Here is a 14,977-nt window from a genome sequence, read left to right as displayed (position 1 = left end):
AAAACCCAATAGCGGCTGCAAAGCATTTAGGAATTCCTCGTTCAACTGCAAAAGACGTTTTCCACCGGCCAGCCACAACCACTTCTAAACTGAGAAAGTTGCCTCTGTACATAAACCACCTCTGTTTACCAAGCATCTGGTAAAGGGCAGCGCTGGACGGGAATAGTAACAGAATGTTACCATCCTGAGGTGCCGGCCCGCACACACCACTGTGAGAAAATACCGAGGGTGATTAAAGACAAACAGCACCTACGTGCTTTGCAAAGGGGCTGTGGCTCCGGCCACACACTCTCCTCTGAGCCAGGAGAAAGGATGGACCGAAATGCCACAGTGGATTAGGACAAAAGGAGCCCAGGAGAGAAGATGGGGAGCAGGCCAAGGGAACGTATGTTTTACCTCTGCCGGGGACCGCCGTTGGCCTCACTTAGGCCTTCTGAAGCCCCAACCCAAGGACAAACAGGACGACTTTATCTCACTGATTTCACTAGTACTCAGAAAGCTTTCTTGAGTTCTGACATATGTCTAATTTCTTTGCGTAAATGTTAATGTTAATGACCAGATAACTCCTGTTTGTGAGTTTATAGCCAGTTATTAAGCTCCCTTAACAAAAAACAAACAAACAAACAAAAAACCCCACCCATTAGGTCTGCAACACTTAATTTGTGTAAGATATGTTTCAAAAAAGAAACTCCATAAGAAGGAACGACTTGACTCTAGTCATTTAGTAGCTATTACCAACCATCTCTGCACTTTTTCAAAGAGAGATCAAGAAAATGCTTTCCAGGGGAATTGGAAGTTTACGGCAACATGGCTGCAGTCTTGATAGCTTTTAGAAAATAGTTTTGCTTCATCATTATAACGAGATAGCTATGGGATAACTAGTATTCCATTTGTGATGATCCTCAATAAATGGTGAACGTGACACTTCCCACAAAATGCAAGGCAGCTGCCCACCTCGCACGTGGGGGAAGTCATCCTTCAGGCCTTCCAGTGCTAGAAATGCAAGAAACAGACCCGGGGCGGGGGGGGGGGAGGGAGAGCACGGTGCTCAGAGAGAGGACCGTAACGAAACTAATCTGACTCCTTACACTTGACTGTCGGCACAGGTCCGAGGTTAGGGTTTCAAGGCCCGGCCGGAGCAGCGCCCCTGAGGATCCTTCCGCTGATCGCAGTGGCCGCCTGGGAGCGAGACCCCTGGCGAGGCCGCCCTGCACGCAGGCAGCCAACTTCGGCCGCTGAAGCTGCTGAACGCCACGAGGCCTGGCTGTCTTTCGACTGAGGCCGCGTCAACTTGGCTGGCCAAGGGGTTTTGCTCACTGACACGCTGTGTCGCACACACAAATGGCAGAATATCAGTGACTTTGAACCCTTCGCATCTCGCAGCCCGAGTCCACTAACTCCTAAAATGTTTCAGCACTCCTAAACATTATATCTTTTGCCTATCTGACAAGGAAAATAAGTATGATTTTGATTCATCCACACTGGATGGCTATTGTTGTGTTGGCTGTTGGCACTTTTTTTTATATGAAAATGTAAGGTTAAAGAGGTCAGTGCCCCTGACTAAGGAGTCAGGTATCATGTGCTTTAAGAGTTCTCTAGCCCTGGCTGGCGTAGCTCAGTGGATTGAGCACGGGCTGGGAACCAAAGTGTCCCAGGTTCGATTCCCAGCCAGGGTACATTCCTGGGTTGCAGGCCAGAACCCCCAGCAACCGAACATTGGTGTTTCTCTCTCTCTCTCTCTCTCTCCCTCCCTTCCCTCTCTGAAGATAAAGAAATAAAATAAAATCTTAAAAAAAAAAGAAAAAGAGTTCTCGTGGTGCGCCAGTTGGAAGTCGCTGTTGTAAGTGGAAGCAGAATGCCTTGTTTACTGGCACCACTTGGTAGAGAAAGACCTGGGAAGTTTAGGCCACTGAGCACTTACACTCCCACCCTTGGTTCATTTCTGTGGTTCAAATAACTGCTTTCTAGGTCACATACAAGTTTGCAGGCGCTCCTGTCACTGAGACGAAGGTGGGACGAGGCGGTGGGAAAGGGCGTGGGAAAAGGAGGGGCGCACATGGCCCGAGTGTGTGAGGCCAGGAGACAACGAGGCCGGGCCCCCCATGATAAAACGGGGGGACCAGGCGAGGCCAGGCACTACCACGTGTCTTTAATTCTGACTCTTGTTCAAACTCATCTTAAAACCTGAAGATAAGGCAAGCAGGCGAGGACTCTTCCTGGGCACAGCGTGGTTATTGAGAAAATGCAGCTGCTCACACCAGCTTTTCCAGGAAGAACACTTTGGCCAGGGGAAGGCGGGACAATGTAGGAGCCGCGAGCGTAAATTCTCGTGGGTGCCCCAGCTACGTAACAACCAAGAGCACGGTTACGGGCGTCTCGGGGTAGGGAAGCTGCTATGCCACAAGCAAATCGAAATGACCAGGGGCTCCAACGGAGGGCGGTCTTCGGACACCGCGGCACACGTGTGTCATGGGAAGTGATAGGCCTCCTCACCGTCTCAGCCGATGCTGTCAGGTGGCTGTCAGGGCAAGGCCACTTGGGTGCATTTTCTGCAGCCGGCCAGGTCAGCAGGTTGTTATTAGCACGTCACACAGATGACAGGATTAGTCAGGCTAATTTAACCTGGAGGAAGCGGCCACTCGCAGACCTGCCGCCCAGGTACTGCACCGCCGACAGAAACGCCTTTTACTGGGAAACCGCGCAGGTCTCGGGGGTGAAGAGAGCTGCAGACTTGTTTGAGCAAGTGCATTTCCCACCCACACAGCACCAGCGGGAGGGGCGAGCCCAGTCCCCCAGACTGCCTCTGTAGAACCAGACGGAAAGAGGGAAAGTCATTCCTCTAGGACCCCTGTGACGTGTTGCCAGATGCAGACTTTACAGACCGATAGTGCTCACCCTAGACTGCAAGACCAACACCGGTTACGAGAGTGGGCACTTTTTTAAGCCATATTTTAAAGGAGACACAATTATCATTTGCCCTAAAATGGGCTGTAGTCAGGTTTGGGTGCTATATGAAATCACATTGGACCAAGAGATTTTTGCGGTCAACTTTTTTCTGTTTATACAAATTATACATATATATATAAAGAAGTCCAAATCTGTGCTATAGAAATGCTCACATATGTACAAGGAAAAGACAGATAAGGATATGCATTGTAGTGACGTTAAATTGACAAAAAAAAAAGGGAGGTGGGGAGAGAGAGAGAGAGAAACTACCAGTGTTTCCATCAACAGGGGATCATTCAACAACTTCTGGAACATTCGTATTACAGAATGCTATCTAACCGTTGGAAAAGAATGAGTGAGGACCTACATGTATTGACTCGAACAGATCTCCAAATGTGGTATGTGGGAAAAGAGGGTCTCAGAACCTTGTGCGTAACGTGATTTCATTTACGTAGGGAACAAGTGACATGCAGTGGCACACACTATTTAGTGCACATGGAAGCAAACAGGAGCTCTGGGGAGAGACGTTCCAAACCACAGTCACTTCTAAGAAGGGGGTAGCCCTGAGGAAGAGGAATCAGGTCACTTCCTAATCTACTTATTGGCAGCGAGCAATTCATCCCACAAATATTTAACACTCCTCCCGTGCACAGGTAGGTCTTTTTCTAGTGATGAGGAATATGGACATGAAGAAAGAGACAAAGTTCTTGTCCTCATCTATTTTATTTCTGTATCGTTTAAAAGGGTAACAGTCTTAAAAGGATGCTGTAACCCCTTCAACCAACATTTCAGCCAATTGAACAACTCTGGACGGAACATCCTCACTCATGGAGACAGCCTGTTTCTCCTCTGAACAGCTTTAACTCTCATGTAAGTGAGAGGGGTGTTTTGTTTTGTTTTTACTATTCAACCAAATTTAGCTCCTAACAACCGCCAACCACAGACCCTAACTCTGTCTCCCCAGGGCTGTGAAGAGCCTGTCTGGTCCTTTCCCACCCAGCAGTTCCTCCCCTACTTTACAAAAGCAGCCCACATCATCCGCTCTCAGCCCAAATACCCCTGGCTCTTGCACCTGCTCTTCCTGAGACGGGTTTCGAGTCCTCGCCCCATCTTGCTTATTCCTGCACGCTCTCTCCCCTCTGTCCGGCTCCCTCTAAAGGCCTGATGTCAAGCCATGGTGCTCACCAGTCACCCGGTTAAGAAAAAAAAAAAAAGGAAGGAAGGACAGACCATCATCCACCTCATTTTTAACAACCATCCTCTCATCTGGTTCTCTGCCACGCCAACTAATTTTCTCCCCTGACAAAGGGATTTCATTTGAAACATAACGAAGTAAGAGTTGTTACAGAAGGCAATGCAAGAAAGCTGCAGCTACAGAAGGTTTGGAGGAAGACACAACCCGTCTGGCACCCTTAGGATTTTCCTAAATGTTCGCTTATTAATGACTTCCATTAGCATGTTCTCATAAAACCACACAGACCGCTTCAGACGGCTAATCTGAAACACGAACCGACGCCCGCTGCGCGGGTCGGCGGAGAGCAAGGAAGCCGCGGTCTCCCAGCGCCTGCACCAGGGTCCGATGGGAACCGGGGGCTCAGCACCGCGGCTTTGGGCCTCGGCCTGGGCGTGGGTGAAAAATGCCTCGAATCACTCCACTGGAAGGCTGCACTCGGGCCAGAGGTAAACACTGAAGTGAAATGAATGCAATTCATAAAAACAGGCCTAGCATTTGTATACCTTTATTCCTTTGAGCCTAACGACCCCTCTGCGAGGTACAAAGAATGAGTCCCAGTCCCAGTCCTGCCCAGCAAGGAGACCTGGCGACAGTAGCGAAACGCCTGCGGGCCACGAGGCTGGCGCTGAGATGCGTCCCAGCGGCCCTTGGACTTCCTCCCGCGCAGTCCGCCACAGGGCAGCGCCGCTTCCTCGCTCCAATCCTTAAGGAACGAGAGTGTTTCAGAAGTTGTGAGTAAGCCCACACTGTGCATTTTCAACAGCCCAGGGGAGCCCCTTGCTGAAGGCAGCGTTCCCCAACAGCAGCAACGCGGACACCTGGACCGGGTATTCCTCGTGGTGGGGCTGCTGCGGGATGTCCAGCAGCACCCCTGGCTCCCACCCACCGGACAGCGGCCGCACCCCTCCAGGTATGACGACCGACGTGTCTCCCAGTGCTGCCAGATGTTGCCAGATGTTGCCAGAGTCTCCATGGAACGAAAATCACTGACTTCGAGGAAACCTATAGCAAACCCATTTGAATGGCAGAGCGCTTTGAAGTCTTTTAGAAACATGATTTCTTTCCCTACACAAACAATATTGCCTTTAGCTCTGGAAAATACATATTTGCATTTTAGTAAGGTCTGCAGGTTCAGAACAGACTACAAAAAAAGAGCAAACTTCACCGCTATAAAGTCCCCAGGCACCAGGATGCTGTGTGTTTACCACCAATGAGCAAAACGCAGCATCCCCCTTATGCCTGCCTCCCCAGCCATCCAGTCCAGGTGATGAGAAGTCCTCAGCCCCTCTGGCCTCTCCACCTGGTTTCCCGCAGTTCCTTAAAGCCCGTGCCTGGGGACCAGTCCCCTTGGATTCACTCGCAAGCACTGAGCTACTTTCAGAATCCACCAAACAATCAAGGAACGAAAATGACCCACCACTGTGAGGAGAAAGGGCACAGCAGAGCTTGTCTTTCAGAGCCGAGCCAGCCTCTGAGTCACGGCGCTGACCCAGGTTGGATCTGGTCAAACAGGCTCACAGGCACTTCACCCTCTTCCTCTGCAGGGGAAGACGACGTGAGTTTTCTGGAGGCGGGGAAAGATACTCTGACATGGAGCAGAAGCACAGCGCTGCATCCTGAGCACATCTTCCCCGCGCACAAGTAAGCACTGGAGAGATCGCAACAGGGAACATGGCTCAACCAGCCTCTACCCGACAGAATGGAGACGGGGGTCAGAAAGGAAATTCTGGAGGTCGTTAGTTAAAAATTAGATATTCCAGCCCTGGCTGGCGTAGCTCAATGGATTGAGCGCGGGCTGTGAACCAAGGTGTTGAAGGTTCGATTCCCAGTCAAGGCACGTGCCTGGGTTGCAGGCCATGGCCCCCAGCAACCGCACATTGATGCTTCTCTCTCTCTCTCCCTCCCTTCCCTCTCTAAAAAATAAATAAATAAATAAATAAATAAAATCTAAAAAAAATTAGATATTCCTCTTAAATTTTCTACTGTTGTGAAGCCATCACTAAGGAGGATGAACATTAATTATGCATATTTTGTAAGATCCCACTCCCCCCTTAAGGTCATTCAAACCCATGGGAGGTCCAACAGAATCAAAAAGTGTCTAGATGATCCTTCAGGAATCTCTCCCCTTATGTCAGAGCCAGCGCTGCAAGCCTTGTGAGATTTTTATTAAATTCCCCCAAGGACAGTGTGCACAGGGTGCCTTTAAAAACCTCAGCTGCAGCAGCAATTTCTTCTTTCTATGCCTGTGTGGCCTGGGCCCTAAGGGGAGGCCGTGCTTTTTCCCCAGGCGGAGCTGCTCAGGCACCACTCAGAGGGCGTCACAGACGCGCTAGCCAGGCAGACGTCAGGTAAACAGCGCGGGCCCTCTCTGAATCGGGCCCGTCTCCGAACGGAGCCCCGCGATCTTGGAGCACTGGCTGCGCAGCAGGCTCGACTCCTCCTTCTCAATAACTCCGCTCAACCTCGTTTCTTCAGTCCTTGCAGCTTTCTTGGATTCGAGCACAAAAAAAAGTTGTTTCCAGTTAAGGATAACTGATCAGTCCTTGGCGACAGCTGATTTTCAGAAGCTACATTTCCAACTTGCAAACATGAATAATGAAATTCTGGGAATGTGTCTCTCCGAAAAACGTGCTGTATTTTTAATGGAAATATAATTTGGGGAGCAGTCATCTGTAATTCAGCTTTTTAAAATGTATTTATTTATTTATTTGCAGAAACCAATGATGGATTAGTTTGAAAGAACAGGAAAGGAAAGTAGAGCATTTTGCTTAAAAAATGTCATGAGAAGGGGCCATAACTCAGCCTGAAGCTGTCGGGAAGTCACTGGCATCAAGCCTGATGGTGATAAAGAGACAAAAAAACCTGTTGCCCTCTCAAACCCAGCTGAAACAATGCCGAAAATCTACAAAGAATATACATTGCCAAAGTGTTGGATGCAAAAGTATGATGTAGCATTTTAACTTCTAAGAAGCCTTATGGACCATGTACCCATATTGTTGAAAGAATGAATGAAATTTTAAAATTCAATCTGTTCTCTCTATTTTTTGTGCTCATGAAGAGTAACTGGTATGCAAAACCAAATCCATAATTGATACAAAATAATTGGTAGCTCACCCAATTATTTTATTAGCTATAAGAGTAGGAAGCACCAAAATGAAACTTCTCTTCTTATTGCTTCTTCCCACTCTTCGGTAAAGGTGCTAAAGATCAGTGAAAAGACCAAAAGGTTGGCCGCAGGAGGGGGAAGGAAAAACAGAGCAAACAGCAACAGGGTCCAAAAACTGAAACTCAGCTCCGAATAACAGTGGAAAGTGCAGAGCTATTTGGGAGAGCTAAAAGGCAGATACATGAAGTCTCAAGTTTTAAACATGTTCCTCTCTATAAGATTTTGGTGTCTGATTGATTTCACAGTTCTCTATGATGGGTAATATGAAAAAGATGGCAGAAAAGATGGCCACCCTAAGCTCAAGAATACAGAGCTGTTAATTAACAAACATAGAGCACTGATCGCAAATAAAATTGCACAAATGACATTAAAGAAAACATAAGTACTTTAAATGTGTCCAAGAATTATTATGCAATGTGAAAATATGCAACATGGTTTATTATACTAGATTCCTTCTATGCATGTAGCACACCAAGGGGAGTGGAGGAGGGAGGGGCGGAGGGAAAGAGAGAGACAGATCCCTCTTTATTATCTCAACCAAACGGAAGAGCCCTGTTAGGAAACCTCTTTAGCAACCTTTGGCTCTTGGTCTTAGAGAAGTCTTCAGAAAATAACTCTATGTAACTATTTTCATGTTTAAAATCCTCACCCTTCTTCTTAGAGAACTACCAGTAAACCATGCACCTGGACTGTTTATTTTCCTCGTAGCAGTCAGGAGACAATCTACTACGGTTCTCAAGCTTGCCCTTGGACTTCTAATGAGACAGGATGGAAGGTACCACATATATTACAGCCTGAAAACTCAGCTTTCTCTGGGAACCAGCTCAGCCTAAGAGCATTTTATAGATTATGATTAATGATTAACTAACTCTGCTTCTACCTTTCTGATTGCTGGCTGGCCAGTACTAAATAAAATCCACCACAACCAAAGAACATAAATAACAATTAATATGCATTGGAGTTTTGGGCAGGAGGCAGCGAATGCTTCTTGGGATTTCAAAGGAAATACAAACACTTGTCAAATAGAGAGAAATGAAAGTTCAAAAAGTTCTTCACAAACGTAAGGCACACCCTGTGTGGGCTCTTGGCCTATGGAAGGCTTTTCAAGAGACACTTGTCAATCTTACCACCCAGGGGAGCAGAACAGGAGAAACCGATGAAAGGGCTCATGGGAAAGATTTACAAATGGTTTGACATTACGAGCTTGCCAAAAAGCCTGGATATAGTAATTTACCTTCAACAGGATAAGGAACAGGAAACCAGGTTCAATTATAAGGAGGTTTAGCAACAGACTGATATGTTGACATTTCCTGGATCTATTCCAGGAATGGGTGAGAACATTCTAGATGCGCTACAGTTTTCTCCAATATTCAGTAATTAATATGTTTATTACCAAATGAATTTCCTGTGATTACTTCAGAGCAGGAATCACCTAGATCCCCGTGGTCTGCGCGCTGTGTACAAATTAAGCTCTCCGAGAATTACAAGGGTGCTAATCTAGTGAAAAGGTCGCGAAAATGGGGACTTATCTAGGTCAGGGCAGACTGTCACCACTTGGAGATTCTGAGGACTGCGTTGTCTTGCTTCCTCGTGTGCCTGAGTGATCACACCTTTGTCAAGGCAATCTATCTTTGGCTTGAAAATGAATTTGCCCATTGGAATATACCTGACATTTCCAAGCAGGAGCGCAGTTCCAAGTACAGAGAATGAACAACGTCTCCTTCTGTTACCACAAATAATTAAAACTGTTTGAGGAAAAGGCACGTTTTCAATTGAGACTCTCTAATAGGTGAAATCAATAGTTCTCGCCAGCAACCCGGGGGGTGGGGTACTTCTGTATAAATAAAGTGTATGTGTGTGGTGTGTGGGGCGGGGGGGAGCAGGTCTCTGACTGCAGGTCCAGAACTACCTGAGGTAATGCAGCTTCAGACCCAGGCCTGTGCGCCCTGCTTTCTATGAAGGCTGTTAGAGACCCACGCACACCCAGGCCCCTCCCAGGAGTCTGGAGCCAAGGAGGGTTCCTATTTCACCTCACCCACCCTGCTTGTTGTTTGCTTGTTTGTTTTTTGTTCGTTTTTCATGCATATGCTTGTTGTGTAAGGTAAGAAAACAAATCAAGACAGCCTTCTCAGCCCAAGCCAAGCAGAAAGAGAACTAATCAATACTTAGAACTTGGGACTTATCGGCCCTACCAAGGTAAACAATAGCAGTAAAACGGAGGAGAATCCTACTCTTCTTTATTTTTATCGTCACCATTATTATTATTTGGCTCTGGTTGATTATCGCTTTTCTTTGGAGCTTTCCAAAGAGAGGACCCAGTCCTCACACTGAACACATCTGCCCTGTGCCCCACCAGAGCACAGCTACAACCCAGCCCCCAGTTCAGGAAAATCCAGATCGACATTGACTTTGCAACCTCTTGTTTTCAAGATTTTATCTCATACGCAGGCTAAGTTAAAATCAACTTTCATTTCAGGGACCAATGTGAATTCTTAAACTATTTTTAAAGGCATAACAACTTGTAGAGGATGGTTTTCATTTTTTCTTTCCTTTTTGTGGTACACAGCATGTGTATGCAACTCCTTGCTGAAGATGTAAGGTTGCTCATTTTCATTACACTCCTCGCACAGACTTGCCCCTAATACCAGCGGAAGATGAGTGTGTGAAATACAGTTGAAGCCAGAACATACTCCTATTCTACCTATAGCCTTGGAGTTTACACCAGTCTAATGAATAGGCTAAATTGTCACAAAAATTGATTTTAGAAATGTTATTTTCAGGCAGTCATTTTTTCAAATCTTTCCGTTGTTAACTTGCTAAACCGGAATTCACTATGAAATTTACAGCTTAGGTCTCCTCCATTCAAGTAAGCAGTATCTTTTCATTTTCGAAAGTAAGCTCTGGCTTAGGCTTACTACCTCCTTCCAGGTAACGTCGGGATCCTGAGCTTGCTTCCACCTGCGGGTGTATATAGAACCCAGGAGCGCACGCTCCGAGTCCTCCCCTCGCCCCCTCCGAGGGCCCAGTGGCACCCTCGAGGGAACACAAAACTTTCTGGCCGCAAACTCTAGTGCTACTGCCCCGCGATGAAAAGCAACCGAGCACAGGGAAGGGCGCTGGCTTTTGTTCCAGCGGTGCCTGGCTGGCGAGGTCAGGCCACAGAAGTCCTCCACCCCGAAAAACCGGGGGAAATTCCGAGAGACTGAGATTTGGGAGCCTCACCGAAGCAGCCCATTTCTACGCCATCCGCGCGTACAAACGCGTGAAAAGGAGGCGTGGAGTAGGCAAAGATAAAATCCTTAGTGCCTTGCAAATGCTGCTCCAGGCTTAGGCTCACAGAACCTCCAGATCCGCCGACAGGCGCGACGGGGGCGGGGAGAGGAGCAGAGGCGGACCAGGGAGAAATCGGTAGAGGAGGGCGCGGGAGACACAGTCAAGATGCAGGGCCGGCCCCGCCTCCGGGTACAATCAGACGAGCTACAGTGTGCCAGTGGTTTTCGGCTTCCTGTTTGTAAAGCGAGAACCGCCCTCCCTGACTCTGGGACGTGACACCCGTTCTTCCTCAAAACCGAGAACGCCTCTTCTTCGCGCGCAGGGCCGGCTCCGCCGCTGGAGCAGCGGGGCGGGGGCGGCCGTGGGGCGGGGGCAGGGCGGCCGGGCTCCGCGCCCCTCCCAGCCCGCGGCCTCCGGGGCTGAGCTGGGCCGCGAGGCGGACAAAGCGTTTCCCGCTCCCTCCCCCACGGTCGCGTCCCAGAAGGGAGGGGGAAAGCGGGCTGGAGGACGAGCAGGCTAGGGAGGAAAGGGGGGGAGGAAGGTGCAGCCGGCGGGACTGGGCAAGATCGCGCCCCGGAGGGAGGGGAGGGAGGAGGGGCTGGGCGGCCTCGGAGAACGGGGAGGAGGGCAGGATTCTTGAAGGCCAAGATAAACAAATTGTTCCTCTTCACGTGCGGGGCGGGGGAGGTGAAGAGGGTGGGGGAGCGAGCGCGGCAGCCTCGCCTCTTCCCCTCCCCCAAGCCGGCTCTTTGTCACTGAGCGCTGGCCTGAGCGCCCGGCGCTAGCCTGCGGCGGCACCGGCACTACCCCCGGCGCCAACGATTCCCAGACCCCGGACGCGTGCGATTTATCAACCGCACACTGCGAGGGCCGCTAATCGAGGTGCGGTGTGCCGGGGCCACGGGCAAAAGCGCTCCGCGCTCCAGGATTCCCATCGCCTGGTCCGCTCTGCACACCCGCGCTTCACTAGCCCGGGTAGCGCGGTGGGGGAAGGGGCTGCAGACACCTTTCCGAGCTTCCGGCCTCCCCCCACCCCGAAAGGAAAGCTAAAGAACCTGAGACAGGAGATAAGAGAAAGGATTCTACCCTCAGGGTTAGGGGGTGGGAACTGCCCCTTCCTCCCGGAGAAGTTAAGCCATTGGCTGCTCAGTCTACCTCGAACCCACCCACCCAGCCATTTAAGCCTCTTTCACCTCCCAGCTACCCTCCACTCCTCCGGGCTTATTAGACAAGCTCGGAAAGTTGGCGGGGAGCAGGGCGGGGGGCGAAGCGGAGAGGCTCTGTGCAGCAAGTTTAAGAGGAGGAGGTGACACAATCCCCAGCGAAGTTGCGTGGCAGAGACTCCTGGCGCAGGCTGAGCACGCAGCTCTCTCCTCCGGCCCCCACCGGGCCGCTCCCCCAGCGGCCCTACCCGCCGCTCCACCTGCCGGGCCAGCCCGGGGTCTCCAGCTGCGGAGGAGCGCACCCGCGCCCGCATCCGCGCGCGCTCCCGCGAAGGCGCGCGCTCAGCCATCCTCGCTCCCTCCTCACCCACTTCAAAGTTCATTCACAAAACTCTCAGACTTTCTCAGTCCAAAGGGGGTGAGCTGGGGAGAAGAGGCGAAAGCCTCTTGCTTCCCCCACCGCCCCCCGGGGATTGAGGGCCTAGTGCCCGCCCAGAATCTGCCACAGCATCAGTTTCTCCCCGCACCCGGCGGATGTGCGGAGAGGGGTGGGCGAAGGGGGATGCGTCTGGGGAGGCGAGGCGGCATTGCGAGGGGTGGGGTGGGGTGGGAACCGTGAAGAGGAGGAGCGAGGTTTCAACTCTGGGTTCACTCTCTTTAAAAATCGGTATCTATGAGAAGGAGAGACAGAAAAACTTTTCCAGTGCCTCCCTCCGCTGCTCCTCCAGGCTCCCTCCGCCCCTCGCAGTCGTGACTGGCTCATCCCCTCTCGCCTCCTCTTCCCCAAATCTGACAACCCTGACAGATTAACAGGTAGCAGCGACCGCAGCTTTCCCCCATAAGAAAAGTTGACGTTAACCCTTTGGCTTCAGCCCACCTCGCCCACCGTGCAAATCAGATCCCCGTTCCCCATGTAAGAAGCTCCAGCCCCCACCCCCACCCCCACGCGCGCGCGCGCCCCATGCCCGCTGCCAGCGCGCCCTCACCATGATCAGCGTGTGGTTCCTCTGCTCCGCCGAGGCAGCCTCCGCATCTTGCTGGGGTTTGCTCTGATGCTGCTGCTTGCCGGTGCCGGCGCCCGATTTCTTGGCCCTCTGCTCCAGGGTGCGCTGATACAGGCTCACGGTGTCCCGGCGCTCCAGCTCCAGCTGCTCCACCTGAGCCTGCTGGTACCTGTTTTCGCAGTTGACGTGGTGCCGCCGGCAGCCCTCGATGCGCTGGCGGAGCCGTTCCACCACCGTGCTGTGCTTGGGGACGGCCGCCGAGCCGCCGCCGGGGCCCCCGGAGCCGCCGCCGCAGCCGGCAGCGGGGTGATTGCTACTCGGAGCAGCTGGAGTACTATTGGGAGTATTATTCACACCGATCCCGGCCCCGGCGAGGCTGCTGTTCAGGCTACTGTTGATGCAAATACTACTGCCATTCGCGGCAGCAGCGGGGGCTGCGAAATCCCCCATCCTGCTCCCCGGGCACACTATTTTGGAAGAACTTTTTTTATCCACCCCCCTATCAGCCTCCTCCTTGGGTCCAAGGATTAAAATAGTTTAAGTGGAACGCGGGGGAGACGCAAGCACATGGATGGAAACAGCAATCCCGACGGGGCGAAAAAAAGGGGGGAGAGATTTTGGGGTGGGTTTTTTGTTTCCCTTTTTGTAAAAACTGTAAAGCTCAAGGAGAAAAAAAGGGGGATCGGAATGCCATCAAACACCTATCAACAAAAAGAATCACAACAAACTGAGCCAGCAGCAAATCGGGTTGCAACTCAAGGGGAGATCCGCTCCTCGCCTGCCTTCTTTTTATAATCCATTATTTTCTAATAAATTCCAGGAGATTTCCGGTGGTTGGCAAGCATTTTCTCCCTACGTACCGAAAAACACACCCCATGTACACACACAAGCATATGCCTCCAGTGCGGACACGCGCGACACACACTCACTCCACACCGCATCGGAAAACGGCAAGCTTGCTTATTGCATTTTCCTTCCACAAAAAAGTTTTGGTGTTTATGCCGCCCCGTGTTCTCAAAGTACTTTGGCTGCTCAGTTGCATTTCACAGGATCCTAGATATCAAATCCTCGGGCTGGGGGAAGTAAACACATGGACAGTCCGAGGCGACTGCAAAAGTAGATCGGTGAAGTCCTTTGCAAAACGCCGCGCGGAGAGCAGCCCCTAACGCTCGGCTGGGCTGCCGCTGCCGCCGCTGCTCCTGCCACCATCACAATGATCAACTGCTCGCCGCCGCCGCCTCCTCCTCCTCCTCTCGCTCCTCCACCTCCTCCTCCTCCTCCATGCCAGCGGAGTGATATCAGGACGCGCGAGCTCAGTAAACACGGCAGCGGCGGCGGCTGGAGGCCGTGAGACAAGCCCGGGGACACGGCGCAAAACCCGGCCCGGACTCTCACCCGGCAGGAGCGGGCGCGGCACGCACCGGCAACGGGCTCCCGCCTCCCTCGCCTCGCTCTCCCCGCCCCTCCCACGTCCCCAAGCTCACTAACCCAGGCTGGGAACCGGAGCTGCCAGAAAAGAGAGAAAGAAAGATTCTGGGAGATCTCGAGAATGAATCAACTTTTGACGTGCGTGTGTGTGCGTGTGTGTGTGCGCGCGCGCGCGCGCGCGGGATGGGGGGTGGGGGTCACATGGACGCGCCGGGCTGGATTTCCTTATTCCAAGCGAGGTATCAGGGGAGCCCAAGTTGTTGTTATACATTTATGCATTATATTGCAGAACTGTGCATGACCAGGCAGAAACATTGAAGCTTCACAGCAGTTGTCTGTCATCCCTATTCATGTGGAAAGAAAAAGGCAAATGAGTGACTTGTTTTTGAAACCCAGGTAATAAGTCTTTCCTAGTAATAACCCTCCTTATGGACACTTGTTCAAACTCTAGGCCATTCTTAACACACAAATGCCGAATTCTGAGCAAAAAGAAATAGGCAATAAAAACCTTGGAATATTATTTAATTCTTTGTACATAATGATTGTTGTTATTAAGGCAATTACTGTTTTACTTACCCTTGGAAAAAAAATTAAAATAAAGCAAGCAGGGACTCAGAGGTGAGACTAACAGTACATTTTAACAGACTGTTTTGAACACTAGGTGCTAATGACAGGAGTAATTAAGGGTCCTTCGTAAATCAAGGGGAAAGATTGCAGATTTCATGGACTAGAACTATAGGAAAACCACAGCATTTCAGTTTGT

The 14,977-nt window shown here is 50.8% G+C and overlaps 1 protein-coding gene across 2 annotated transcripts in view; it reads right to left on the bottom strand.

Moving 5' to 3' along the window:
* Positions 1–14,069, bottom strand: part of MAML3 (mastermind like transcriptional coactivator 3) — a 366,772-nt gene extending 352,703 nt beyond the window's left edge. For both annotated transcript variants that reach the window (XM_045831279.1, XM_045831280.1), the window contains exon 1: positions 12,769–14,069. In XM_045831279.1, coding sequence (XP_045687235.1) covers positions 12,769–13,236 — 468 coding nt within the window. In that variant the 5' untranslated portion in view covers positions 13,237–14,069. The remainder of the gene's footprint in view (positions 1–12,768) is intronic.
* Positions 14,070–14,977: the final 908 nt, after the last annotated feature.

Source organism: Phyllostomus hastatus, unplaced genomic scaffold, assembly GCF_019186645.2.
Source record: "Phyllostomus hastatus isolate PE091 unplaced genomic scaffold, TTU_PhHast_1.1 phas_contig_159, whole genome shotgun sequence".
NCBI classification, from domain to species: domain Eukaryota; kingdom Metazoa; phylum Chordata; class Mammalia; order Chiroptera; family Phyllostomidae; genus Phyllostomus; species Phyllostomus hastatus.
The sequence above is the reverse complement of the archived record's forward strand: the minus strand, read 5'-3'. Positions and strand labels throughout refer to the sequence as shown.